The sequence below is a fragment of the Lemur catta genome, chromosome 1 (genome assembly GCF_020740605.2).
Source record: "Lemur catta isolate mLemCat1 chromosome 1, mLemCat1.pri, whole genome shotgun sequence".
Classification (NCBI taxonomy): domain Eukaryota; kingdom Metazoa; phylum Chordata; class Mammalia; order Primates; family Lemuridae; genus Lemur; species Lemur catta.
In genome coordinates, this window is record NC_059128.1 from 272,921,152 (window position 1) to 272,935,544 (window position 14,393).

A 14,393-nucleotide genomic window follows, 5' to 3' on the forward strand; every position below is an offset into this window, starting at 1 on the left:
AAAATATATTATCTGTCCAATCAGAAATCTAATAAAAACAATTTTTTTAAAAAAGGAAACTATTTTAAAATGTAGGTTACACATGGTCACAACAGATGTTAGTGACTAAATAATAATGGGCAAAACCCAGATTTAATGGAAAGATTCCAGATTCCTCCAGAGGAACTGACAGCTAGTTCCTTCTGGAGCATGAAGCCAATGAATGATAGATATTTTCTCTACTTTGAGGGAAGCAGGCACATTACTAAAGCATATGGGCAAGAATATGGAGGTAGAAAAAGTCTGAGAATCAGTGAAATTTTTAGTAGAATCCAGAGAATCCACATCCTTCATAGCATGATGAGTGGTAGCTGTACCTGTAGCCTCCACAGCCACATTCATAGCCCAGGCCACCAAAGGCTGCACAGCCATAGCCCGGGACTGCATAGTAGCTGCCATAGTAGCTCATGGTGTCAGGGGTTAGAGTTTTGGTTTGATGCGAAAGATGATTTTCCTGAGTGTGGGTGTCCCTAGCTTCTGAGCATGATTCTACTTTCTCGGTAGTGGGTGTGGTAAACAATGACAGGTAATCTCATTTCTACATAATAGAATTTGTAAACTAATAATTGTTTAAAAATTGTTCTTTTCTTACTTAATAAAGGGTCCAAACTTTTATTAAAAGACTTTTAGCAATAATTATTTTTAATGAGTTGGCATTCCTAAGAACAAAACGTTTCCAAGATGAAAAATGATTATGGCCTCTTCAAAAGGCAGGCTGGTGTTCTAATTAAAAATGTTTAGTCTGGTTGATAGCTTCCAGTAGTCCTGTAATTACATAACCTCAGACTGCTTTCCTTGTTAATTTGCATTCCATTGCTGTGGTTCCTGGCCATTCCCAGAACCCAAGGTCTTTTCTCCATGGTGGTCAGGGCATAGTCTCAAAGTCATTAGTGATTTCCAGATAGTCAAATTTAGAGGAAACTTTGGTTTTTGAGTCATTTGTACTTTCCTTGGCATTTAGCATCACTGTCCTCCCCATCCATTTATTCTTTTGTAAAGCTTTCACCCTTAATTTCTATGACAAACATTCAATTAGCTTCCTCTGCCAAATTCTTGTTAGCTTCTTCCCAATTTCTTATTTATCCATTAACTCTAAAAGTGTACCTTTTCCTCCACACTCAATGTATATATTTTCCCATGGAATTTCATTTAATATTGTTTTTCATAACAGTGCTTACACCAAGACTTTCAAAAGGCCTCTCTAAACTTCAACTCCATGTATATGGCTATTTATTGGATGTCTGTGATTCAAACACACTCAAATTGCATGTCCAGTAGTAGGGAACTCATCTTTTCCCACAAAACTGCCTCATTTCTGTGTATAGTCAAGCGATTTACTTGGATGTGATCTTGGAATCCTTTCTTATATTTCATGAATATTTCCCCCACTTTGGCCACCAATTTACACTGAGTTGCTCACCAACTGAACCACGTAAATGATTTTCTATCAGTATTACTGCTGTCTATTCACTGTTACCACTTAATTCAGTACTCTTTCACTCTCTCCTGGATTAACGTAGGAGCTTCCCACTGGTCACACTGGCCCGAGGGAAAGCCCTCCTCTGATTTGTTCTCCTGAGTCCAAATTATCATTCTAAAAAATAACTCTGATCATTGCATTTTCCAGCCATTTTATCTATTAGCCATTAGCTAAAAGATTAAACTCCTTAAATTCACAAAGAAGATTTTTCATCACCACATTTATATTTCTCTGTCCTGGTTGCTTACACTCTACCATATATTTCCTTTTACTCCACACATAAGTAACAACATGCAACATCAACATACCGCGGTGCTTTCAAGACTATGGGAGCTATTCCTTCATTCTGGAATCCTCTTTTGTACTTCTCTACCCATCTTCTTCTGAACCATTCTTTAAAACCTAGGTCAAGTGTCACCTTCTCAAACAATACTTCAAGGATATCCACAGCTATTATACTGCCACCTCAGCCAGATTTAGAAAACTCTTCAAAGTGCTGCCCAATGCCCTGGACAAAATTCTATCCTTGCATTTCATTAGATTTTAGTATACTAATTAATTGTTTATCTATCATCTCCATTATACTGTCTACTCCTTGAGGGCAGGAATATTTATTATAATCACATTTTATAATTTTTGTGGCTAGGATAGAGTAGGCAATAGACTTTTTGTTGAATGAATAAATTAATAAATGGACAGGCCCGTGAAAAACAAATTCTACGCAACTGCTGCCTTTTGGATCTCATGGGTTTTGTATTCTTGTGCTGTCAACACTGCTAAACACCGATAAGGTTTATTTATTTCAATGTTCTTATATCCAATAAGATTTATTTATTTAATTATATCCTTCTGCTCTATTAGGTGATCTAAATTGAAATCAAAGAATAATACTGGAAATTTTATTTTATTTCTTTTTTTTATTTCAGCTTATTATGGGGGTACAAAAGTTCAGGTTATATATATTGCCCATGTCTCGCCCATCCCCCCAAGTCAGAGCTTCAAGCGTGTCCATTCTCCAGACAGTGTGCGTTGCACTCGTCATATGGTTATACCTGCCCGCCATCCCCGCCCCCTCGCAAACAGAACATTTAAGCGTGTCGGTCTCTTAGACCTCCTGGCTAGTTGAGTTGGAATCTCCCAACATATCTTCTAACAAGTATATAGACCAACAAAAAGAAAAGTATAAAATCACATAGATTCTATGCTTTCAACATAACTACAAGATGGACCGTACCACAAACTACAAATTAGAAAAAGAGATAGACAAAAGAAACATCAATTTCTAGTGGAGATATTTCTTCAGTAAAACAACATCCAGGAAAAAAAAAAAAGGCCAAGAAGCAAGCACAAGGACACAGAATGCCAAGAACTGAACAAAAATTGCCACGGAAAAACCTTTCCCATGGGGAAATACTATTATATTAAAAAAATAACAAATTGGTGGATCAGAGCATACTACAAGGGAGTACTTAAGAGAATACAGAAATAGAGCCCCGGTCAGTCTTTGAGAGGGAATGATTCTGGAAAGAATAATGTAGGAAGGAAGGAGGTGCCCTTTGCAAACTTCACAGTGAAGAAGAACAGTGTGATGAGAAAACGTACAATCCAAGCAGAGAGAAGAAAAAAGATTGAGGAATAAACTACTAATTCTCCTCCAAGTAAAGCCATGGCAATTAATTAACAATACTTGATACACTGAAGCAAGAGAACATGCCTAAACTAGCAATATCAAAATAAACCTCAAACCACCAGCCCTATCCACAAATTCAGAGGTATGAGCAGTGTTCATCTACACAAAATACTAAAATAAAAAGAAAAAATGACGATCAAAGCATTCAGTTGATAACTCCTGTACAAAGAAGGAGGAGGAGGAGGAGGAGGGAAGGAAAAGAGAAGCAGAAGAAAGCTGTATGTAAATATAAAGGTATGTAAATGTAATATACTATACATTGAATTAAATATTATCAAACAAAAATTTGGAGGTATTAAAAAAGCCATGAATCAGAAATTCAAAATGGAAAAAATGGATGAAAATTTACAAGAAATAGGAAAAAATAAAGTTTGCGTTAAAAAACTTAGAAAAGAAATAGAAGAAAAGAATAAAATCACATCAGTATGGAGACCAGGTTCTGAGATGACTAAAGAAGAACGGATTCAAATTAAAATGTAATATGGCATTGAATAAAAGCAGGGAAACAATAAAGACAATGAATATGTGGCTAATAATTAAAGAAATAAAAATAAAGAGAACGTGGGAAAATGAAAGACAAGAAAAAATCCAATTTACATGTTAGTGGAGTTTGTGACAAAAGAGAAAAAATGGGTCAGAGTAGTATTCAAAATTATAATCTCATAAGAGTTTCTAAAATTAAAAGAAAGCTTCATTGGACATATTTATCACCTGGGAAAACTGACTCACAACAAATAACTTCAAGATATAAGTTAAAAGTTCTGGAGATGAATAGTGGTGGTGGTTGCACAATAATGAGAATGTAATTAATGCCACTAAAATGTACACTTCAAATGATTAAAATGGTAAATTTTATGTTATATATTTTTCACCATAATAAACAAAATAGACTTCAAAGGTAAAGAAAAAAAATTTCAGGGCATCCAGGGTAAGATGAAATAACTTAAAACCACAAAAGAATTAGACCCTCATCAGACTTCTCAAAAGCATGTATATACAAAGCAAGGCAATAAATCTGTAACATTTTCCAAAAACTCAAGGGAAGCAAATATGAACATTTTAACTTGGGGATTTTATATTTAACCATTTTGTACTTCAGATATTCCAGTTACAGAATAAAAAAAAAAAAAGTTAACAAAGCAAGAACGTGGGAAATACAGGACTCACAAATTCCTCTTGATAATCAGCTGATGATTCAACGGAGGTAACTGAGGAAACTTTGGCAAAGAACTTGTACTGAGAATTTAATTAATTAATTAGTTTTCAGAGACAAAGTCTCACTCTGTCCCCCAGACTGGAGTACAGTGATGTGCTCACAGCTCACCACAACCTTAAACTCCTGGACAAAGTGATCCTCCTGCTCAGCCTCTCAAGTAGCTGGGACTACATGCATGTACCACCACGCCCAGATAATCTTTTTATTATTATTTTTAGAGCCGAGGTCTCATTATGTTGCCCAGCCTGGTCTTGAACTCCTGGCCTCAAATGATCCACCCTCTTGGCCTCCCAAAGTGCTAGGATTACAGGTGTAATCATCATCACAACCAGCCTAATATTTAACATATATAATTTTTGATCTAAGTCTACACTGATATAAGGATAAGAGTAAAAGAATAATATGTAAACATTATATAGTATAAGAAAGTAAAAATAATTCAAATAATAAAGGAGGAGGAAAAGTACAGATTTTATTTGATTGTTGAATAAGAGGTGATAGCATTCATTACTGAAAATTGAAAAATCAGATAGTAAAAGTTTAAATAAGAAAATGAGGGACTGAGGACATTTTTTACAAGAAAATATATAATTAGCCATTGGGTAACCACTGAAATAACAATAAACACCTTTCTGGATATCAAAAAATTTACAAAATGTTGGGTAAAAAAAGCACAATATATACATGCAGAAGCATAGCAAATATAACAATACATAATTTTCAGAGCTTACACCAAACATAATGAATCAATAAATGTGAACAAACTTAACTTCTCAATTAAAATAAAACAATTATTAATTGGACTCACAAGGAAAGAATCACTATGTTCAAGAGAAACATCTAAAACCAAATGATTAAGAAAGTCTAAAAATAAAACTACATGCAAATTAAATAAAAATGACATGCTGCGATACACCTATTAGAATAGATAAAATTCTAAAAACTGACTATATCAATTGCTGGCAAGTATGCAAGCAACAAGAACTCTCATTTTTTATCTAATACTGCACTGACAATAAGGATTCAATGCTGGTAGGAATGCAAAATGGTTCAGTCACTTTAGAAGACAGTTCGGCAGTTTCTTAAAAAGCTAAACCTACTCTTACCATATAATTGAACAATTGCATTCCTTGATATTTACTCAACTGATCTGAAGACTCCCTACTCAAAAAACCTGTATGTGAATATTTTTAGCAGCTTTATTTATAACTCCAACAATTGAAAACAATGTCCTCAATATGTGAATGGATACACAAACTGTTGTACCCTCATACAGGGCATTGAAAATATTAAAAATAATTGGACTACTAAGAAGAAAAGACAAATCATAAATTACTATTACTAAGTGAAAGAAGCTATCTGGAAAGGTAATATATTATATATGGTTTCAATTATATGACATTCTGGAAAAGGCAAAGTGACTGTAGTTGATAAAGTTAGTATACATAGGATACATAACATATATACATATACATATAAAAAATATATATATGCATGAAGGTATGGGTTAACCATTCTGACACTTCTTTGAGAAGAAATAGGGAAAGACAGTAAGAAATACCAGCACTAATAAAAAGCCACAAGCCCCAGTAGTTTCAAAGACTAGTCTTCCAAAAACTCAAAGACATAATCCTTATGCAACATAAATTGTTCCAGAGCATTGAAAATGAATGAAGCCTCCAAATACTTTTTATGAAATGAGTTTACCATTTATCTAAATCAATAATGACAGCACACACATCAAAAGAAAATTATTGACCAATATTACTTATGAATATTTATGCAGAAATACTAAATAAACCATTAGCAAATAGAGTCCAATATTATGACAAAAATATATGACGAAACAAGATTTATTTTAAGGAAAGAAGTTGTACCGATATATTCATTAGTATAATACATCATATTGACACAGTCAAGAATAATCATATTACTATTTCCGTAAATGCTGAATAACTTTTGACAAGTTTCAACACTTATTCCTGATAAAAACTACTTAAGAAAATAGGAATTGATGGATAATTTCTTAACATAATAAAATTGTCTTAAACTCAGTGTCTTGACTTAACTGTGAAACCTTAGTGGCATTTCAACAAAGATCAGGAGAAAGGCGAGGAGATCTCTATATTCACCACTATTAAACCTTGTTGTGTAGACATTAACTAATGCAGTTGGGCAAGAAATATCAGAGAAGTAAGAATTAGAAAAGAATAAAAGAAAGTAAAACTACTTCTATTTGCAGAAAACATGACAGCATACCTGGTAAATTCCTTGAGGATCAATGATACATTTTACTTAAAAACTAAAATAATTCATTAAGCAACAGGATTTAAAATTATCACAGAAAAATAAATAGTTTTTATCTACACAAAGAAGAAAAAGATGTCATGATACAGAAACCCCTGTTTACAGAAGTAACAAGTAACCAAATACTTCAGAATATACTTAATAAAAAATTGTCAAAACGTATAGTAATATTTAAAAGTACAATTGAATAAACTGAGAAAACATTCTCTTTTCATGGAATGGATGATTCACTATCATAAGGATGTAAGTTTTCTCCAAGTTAATTTATAAATTCAATTCAATGTCAATAAAATGACTTATGTTTCTTATTTTTTTACTCTACCTTATTTTATTTTATTTATTTAAATTTTTATTTATTATGAGTACCTAATAGTTGTATACATTTATAGGGTACGTGTGATATTTTGATACAGGCATACAATGTGTATTAATCAAATTGGGGGTTTCCATCACCTCAAACATTTATCATTTCTTTGTGTTAGAAACATTCCAATTCCACTCTTTTAATTATTTTAAAGTATACCATAACTTATTGTTGACTATAGTCTCTTTGTTGTGCTATCAAATATTGTTCATTCTAACTATCTAACTATATTTTTGTGCCTGATAAACATCTCTACTTTATCTCCCCCCCTTTTTCTACCCTTCCTAACCTCTGATAACCATCATTCTACATGAGATCAATTGTTTTAACATTTAGTTTCCACATATGAGTGAGAATCTGCGAGATTTGTCTTTCTGTGCTTGATGTGCTTAACTTAACATAACTTTGTCCAGTTCCATCCATGGTGTTGCAAATGGCAGGATTTCATTCATTTTATGGCTATATAATATTTCATTGTATATATGTGCCACAATTTCTTTATCCATCATCAGTTTCTTATTTTTTATGGACATAGATCAATTGATATCAAACTTTATGTGGAAAAATAAATATACAAGCTATACAAGAACAGCCAGGAAAATAAAAATTTTAAAAGGCTGCAGAGAAACTTTAGTTCTACTAGATATTAAAACATGATACAGGCCTCTGTAATTAAAGAAATATGGTACTGATACATAAACAAAAAGACACAGGAATAAAAGAAAATCCAGATATAAAGCCAAATTATGTGAAAATTTGGTGTATAAGTTAGGTACCTCAACTCATTTGGTAAAAATGGAATTTTTAATAACTAATGCCTGGGCAATGAGATAGCCACATCTAAAAGATAAAAAAGGTAAAGTAAATTCATACTTCCCCATGACAGACAAGTAACCATCTCCAACTCCATCAGAGTTCAAAATATAAATATAGCAAACCACCCAGTGTTGAGAGAGAGCATGGGTAAAATCCTATATAAATTAGGTACGTATTAATAATAAAAGGCTTTCTGACACTGACTCAAAAACCTGAGGCAATAAATAAAATAATTGATAAATGTGGTTTTAAATTTGAATTTTTATTAAAATTTATGTATAAATTTATATGTATGTGTATTGGTGTATGTACATGTCTCTCTCTCTCTCTTTCTCTCTCTCTCTCTCTATATATATATTTGTTGGCAAGAACACAATAAGGAAAGTAAAAAGAAAACAAATGACAAACAAAGAAAAAATATGCAATGTAATGTCACAGATAAAAAGATCACATTTTTAACATATAATAATGAACTTTGAGTATTGAAGTAAAACTACAATGGGCAAAATATGAGCAAATAATTCAATAAGAAGATATAAAATGTTTAATAAGCATAACAAAAGACATTCAACCTCACTCATAACAACAGAAATACAAATTAAAACTAATTTAGGTACCATTTATCACCTATCAGCTTAGAAAAATTTAGAGATATGACAATGTATTTTCTTGGCAAGGCTTGTGAGAAATAGTCCTTCTTGTACATTGTGGATGGGAATGCAAACTGGTAAAATCCAGATGGAGTGTGTGGTAGGAAGAATAATGGCCCCGCTGAAATGTCCATACACTAGTGCTCATGATCTCTAAGTTTGTTAGCTTACATGGCCAGAGAGATTTCGCAGACGGAATTTAAAATGGGGAGTTATCCGGGAACGCCCAATATTATCACAAGTCCTTCAAAGCAGAGAACCCTCCCTGCTGCAGAGAACTAGAGAGACAGCAGCATGAGAAGGACTCCGTATGCCATTGCTGGCCTTGAAGGTGGAGGGAGGGTGCCATGGGACACAACATGTGGGCAGTCCCAAAGCTGGAAAAGACAAGGAAACACACAACAGAAAGAGATGCAGTGCTACCAAGTCTGTGTTGGGTATCTGACCTATAGAACTGTGGGATGATAAATATGTGCTGTTTAAATGACCAAGGTTATATCAATATATTACAGCAGCAATAGAAAACTAATACATGAGAGAAATTGGCAATAATTACTGATGCATAAACTTGTACATCAGCAATGCTTCTTCCCACCCTGGAGATACACCTTTAGCAAGAGCATATACCTTTAGCATATGTACAATGTTTTTCATTACACCATCACTTATAATCACAAAGCATGAAGAAACCTGGGTGTCCATACATAAGAGAGTGGGTGAACCTACCCTGGTATAGTGACAAAATGGAGAATTATCCAACTTTAAACACTGAAAAATTTAAATGAATAAAGAATATATCTTGAAATTGATATGTAATGATTTCCAGGAAACATTTTTAAGTGAAAAAAGCAAACAACAATAGTATGCTAACTTTTGTGTAAGAAATACAAAGAAGAAAATATACATTTATTATATTGTGTGTGAGGGGATGGAAAGATGAACTGCAAACCAATCAGATTGGTCACCTGTAGATGAAGACTGTGGGGAAAGTGGAAAGAGAGGAAGATAATAATGGGATGGAAGGAAGGGATTCTGAGCTCTGATACAATGGATTTTTTCTTTTGCCTTTTCTTGAAATATATTTTTATAATCATACAGTGGATACCCCTTTCTGTATGGTTTATCTAGTTTAATATAATGTCTGTGAGTTTCGCCACATTGCTGGCAGTAGCAATATTTTGTTCCTTATCATTGCTGTGTGGGAATATGCCCCAGGGTATTTATCTATTCTGCAGTATTTGTTCTGGAAATTTAGCGTTTTGCGTCCTGGGGATCTGTGAATAAAACTACTATATGAGTGTCCTTAAATATTTTTTTTGGTGAGCATATGCATTAATTTCTGTTGAATGCATTTCCAGGAGTGGAGCCACTGTGTAATAGAAAATATGTATGGTCAGCTTTAATAAATATGGCCAGTTTCCTAAAGTACTTGTACTAGTTCATAATCTCAGTGGTAATATGCAAAAGTTACTGTTAGTCTATATTCCTACCTAGGCTTAATAAAATATTGTTAGTTCTTCCAGTTTTTGCCTTTCTGATGTGTGCATAGTACTATTTGTCACTCAGATTTTAATGTACATGTCTCTGATGACAAATGGTATTGAACACCTTTATAAATGCTAACAGCATTTGGATATCTTTTATGAAATGGCTTTTCAATGCTTTTACAAATTTAAAAATTTGTGTTATTAGATTTTTTCTTATCAAATTTATAGGCTATCGGTATAAGTAATACATGCCAGATCCACCTGACTGCGTCAAATATCTTTTCCCTGTTTATGATAGACCTTTTCAATTATTTTTTGGTAAACAGGAGCTTAGACATTCTTAATATTTTTTTTCCTTAGGATTGTCTCAGTTATTGGAGTTTCTTTGCATTCCCATATAAATTTTAAAATCACCTTGGTAATGTCTACAAAAATTTCTGCTGGAGTCCTTTTATTATAATTGAACTGAATCTATAGATCAAAATTGACAGAACTGTAAATAATAACAGTTCTTCCAATATACAATCATGATGTATTCTTCCTTATATTTAGAACTCTTAAGTGATGTTTTAAAGTTTACTGTTCAAGGAATTGCACATTTTTGTTATATTTAATAGGTTTGCACTCACAAAGTTTTGAGTTATAAAACAGATTCTGGTGATACATAAATCTTAATTAGCATAAACATTACTAATGAGGAGCAAAGGACAAAAAAAAATATAGGAGCAATAGTACTCTCTGTATCAATTAGGGACCTCTAACTATTAGATACAGTTCTCAGAACCATCTTTTCCACAACAGACCCATTTTTCTTTCCAAGTTAGCAGAAGCTAATGAAATGACTGCCTCTGGAGAGGAGTCCTTAGCAACGTTCAACAAAGACACAGACCTGTGGCCACTACAGCTACCACAAACATTTAGCATACCACAACTCTAACCGGATCAACACAAATTCTTACACAAAAGGCCTATTTGTCATCTGGCCTTAAATTGTATTTACTATTACATTTTATTTTATGTACTCTTTTAATACATTGAATTATGTTTATGATTTTCTGATGGTAAGGTTTCCTTGGATTCTCCAAATGAAACTCACTTGAATGTGAATTATTACCTATTTCATATATTGCTAAATTAAATTTGTTTATATATTCTTTTACATATATGCTAATGAGAAATATTGGCTTGTCATTCCCTGCAGGTGATATTATTATATTTCTGTATTGAGATTTTGTTAACTTTAAAAACATCTATAGAAGTGTTCCCTCTTTTCTTATTCTCTGAAAGAGAAAACATTAAGAATTCACCAGGGAAACCATCTAGCCTTAAATTTATATTTTCTGGTGAAGTTTTTAATTGTGGATTAAATTTCTATATGAGATATAGAACTATTCAGATTTTTGTTTCTTCTTGGGTCCATTTTAAGTTAATTTAGTAGGACAATGTATGTTTAAGCCATAATGAAATGGGTTTTTTGGTTTTAATTTCTTTTACATGAAATATTTTAAACATATACAAAAGAAAAAAGAATAAATATATCAAATACATGTCCGTCTCCTTGATTTAACAATTGTTAAAATATTTTTTTAGATTTGTTCATAAGATTTTGTTAATTAGCTTTAACATTAATAATACAATAATTCAAACGTAAAATTTATTTCTTTTTTAAACAAGAGTTTCATGTAATATTAATATAGGTAGTAAAGAAAGTGTTAATATTTTGATATAATTTCATTTTTATTTTCTGAAGTGTTCTAAAATAATTTACATGTAAACTCAAACTTTTTCTTATCATTTTGCTTTGAAATTATCAAGATAATTTCCAAGGAATAGCATAGTAAAAAATTAAACTGAACTTTTATTATCACTACAGAAGCATCTTTAACTTTTAGACCTAGAATTCCTATGTTTGCCTGGAGAAGAAAATCTAGATATTGGTAATGTTAAGGATGATGACGAGGAGAAAAATGAAGGAGAAGGGGGTAAAGGAAAGAAGCTGAAAAAGAGGAAAAGAAGGAGGAGGAGAAAGATAATTATGACATAAAATATATTGGTAAATTCCTTATATATAAGAAGAAAATATTGCCATATTTAGTGATTATTAATACATCACAGCACATGTATTGCGATAAAAGGATCCAAGCTCAAAACACATTTACTACATCAGAAAAAGTTTATTATTAGATATCAAATATTTAAAGGCAAATTTGCTAGACTGTAATGATTCTCCATCCAACAGAGGGGCAGATCCCTGAAAAATGCCACTAACCAAATGCCTACATTAGTCCATCAAGTTTTCTTCACATAATTGTTAGAAACGAGGTGATCCAAATAGCGCTTCAATTATCGAGACAGGATGAAAAAAGCAGGAAGGTTACGGAATAAAGTTTTCTAGAAGAATCAGGGTGTCACGGAAGTCTAAATCCACGAATTGTAAATGTTCAAGCATTTATTCAATAGAAGCCAGAAGACCAGTATCTTCCATAGCAGGATGGGCGGAAGCAGCCGTATCCGTAGCCTCCATACCCGGACCCGAACCCGTAGCCTCCATAGCCACAGCCGCAGCCCAGTCTGCGGAAGCCACATCCACAGCCGTAGCCATAGTCCAGGCCACCGAAGCCTCCACAGCCGTAGCCCAGGCCTCCGTAGTAGCTGCCGTAGTAGCTCATGGTGTCAGGAGTGGTGAGTTTGGTGTGGTGCTGTAGGTCAGTTCTGTGAGTGTGACTGCACGGGGACATTTATATACACTCTGAGGGATGTGGAAAGCCACACCTCTAAATGTCATCCATTAGAATATAGTACTTGAAAATTATGCCAACTATTTCATTTCATAACACCCAGCCAAGTCTCCCACTAGTACATGAAACTAGTTATTTAAAAATTATGCCACATTTTATTTTCTGCTCCATTTAGATTCCTACAAAAATGTTTTGCCTCTAATAAAATATTATTGTGGTTATACTCCCCATACATGTGTGAGTTTCTGAGTTTCAAACTCCGTAAACAAATCTCTATAGCTTCAAGTATTCTTCATAACACAGCACATGACATTGCATTTGTCCTCTAATTACACCCTTTGCTTTGACATTCCACAGCTGCTGAACCTTTTCTAGGCCAAGGGTGTTGTCCTAATTCTGCCGAGAATTCACATAAATTGAACCATAATTGTTCCCTGCAATGCTAGCCTATAAAAAAATGGCAATCAACTATGATATATGTCTTAATACAATTTACTTTTAAAGTCAGATGAGAACTGCATTTGGTAGTGTAATGATGATATTTAATTTTTTAAAGAGCCACAAATCGATGTCAAAGGAATTTCTCAAGCATCATGCATCATATAATGTCAGCCTGCTTGGTATGTACCATTGAAGATTGCATAGAGAAAGCCCCTGCTAATCTCTTATAAATAGATCTATGATCATAAACTTATTTTTATTCCAGATTCTAAAGTCCTTCCTATCATAGGATCATATAATTACAGAATTAAAGAGACTCAAGACATAATGCATTTCAATGTCCTCCCTTTTACCAATGATAAAACTATGATTCAGAGAGACAAGCAGAACTATGCAACTATGATCTTTAGTGGCGGGTAGGACTAAAACCTAAGTATTTCATTCTTGGCCTTAGTTCAGTAGGTAAATTTGAAATTAAAGAAATGATTGCAGGTTAGGGAGTTTCTTCTCTTACAATGTCCAGCTGCCTTATATTTCTGTTTATGCCATGGTTTATTCATACCATCATTCTAAATAAATACAAGTGACATGAAATCAGTTAACAGGTATGCTCAGATACTTCTGCTTTTAAAAAGTCAAAATAATTGAATATTATAGAGAGTATAGATGATTTTTGAACTTTGTTTATATTTATTAAACTTGTTTCCCTTGCCAGTTTATTGAGTGCAATGTAATTAGGTACTTACACATTTCCATATTGATGGTGCTTTGCAATCTGCAAATTGAAAGGAATTATTAATGGGAAATTACTGCCCTATTTAAATCTGCTTCAGTTATAAGAATTTAGTTTCATTAAAATTTAAGGTAAATTAAAAATAACAATACTGTTATTTTTAGCACTTGTCATGAACCAGATAAAACCAGATGCTTTTTGCCCAATAGGGAAGATTTATTGATTACTGTCAATAATAGGGAATGCAAAAAAATCCAACTTAGTAATTTCCTCCTATGTTTCTCTACTTTATTGGACTCCTAAAAGCAAAGTCAATCTGTAACCCTAAACTGTGCTACATGAAACATCAAGTCATCTGCCCCAAATAGCCTCCCACCAATGCTGAAAATATTAGGCTCTCTCCTAAGCACTCTAGGGCTCATGCTGTAGAAA

The 14,393-nt window shown here is 33.1% G+C and overlaps 2 protein-coding genes across 2 annotated transcripts; both read right to left on the reverse strand.

Annotated features, from left to right (window-relative positions):
- Positions 1-301: 301 nt before the first annotated feature.
- LOC123650660 (keratin-associated protein 19-6-like) lies at positions 302-448 on the reverse strand. Its single transcript, XM_045569659.1, has one exon. It carries the CDS (start codon positions 446-448, stop codon positions 302-304), a length of 147 nt encoding a protein of 48 aa, XP_045425615.1.
- Positions 449-12,502: 12,054 nt separating this feature from the next.
- Positions 12,503-12,718, reverse strand: LOC123642701 (keratin-associated protein 19-3-like). Its single transcript, XM_045558090.1, has one exon. It carries the CDS (start codon positions 12,716-12,718, stop codon positions 12,503-12,505), a length of 216 nt encoding a protein of 71 aa, XP_045414046.1.
- Between the last annotated feature and the right edge of the window lie 1,675 nt (positions 12,719-14,393).

Coding starts and splice junctions, on each gene's coding strand:
- LOC123650660 (XM_045569659.1), bottom strand. CDS start 448: ATGAGCTACTATGGCAGCTACTATGCAGTCCCGGGCTATGGCTGTGCA.
- LOC123642701 (XM_045558090.1), bottom strand. CDS start 12,718: ATGAGCTACTACGGCAGCTACTACGGAGGCCTGGGCTACGGCTGTGGA.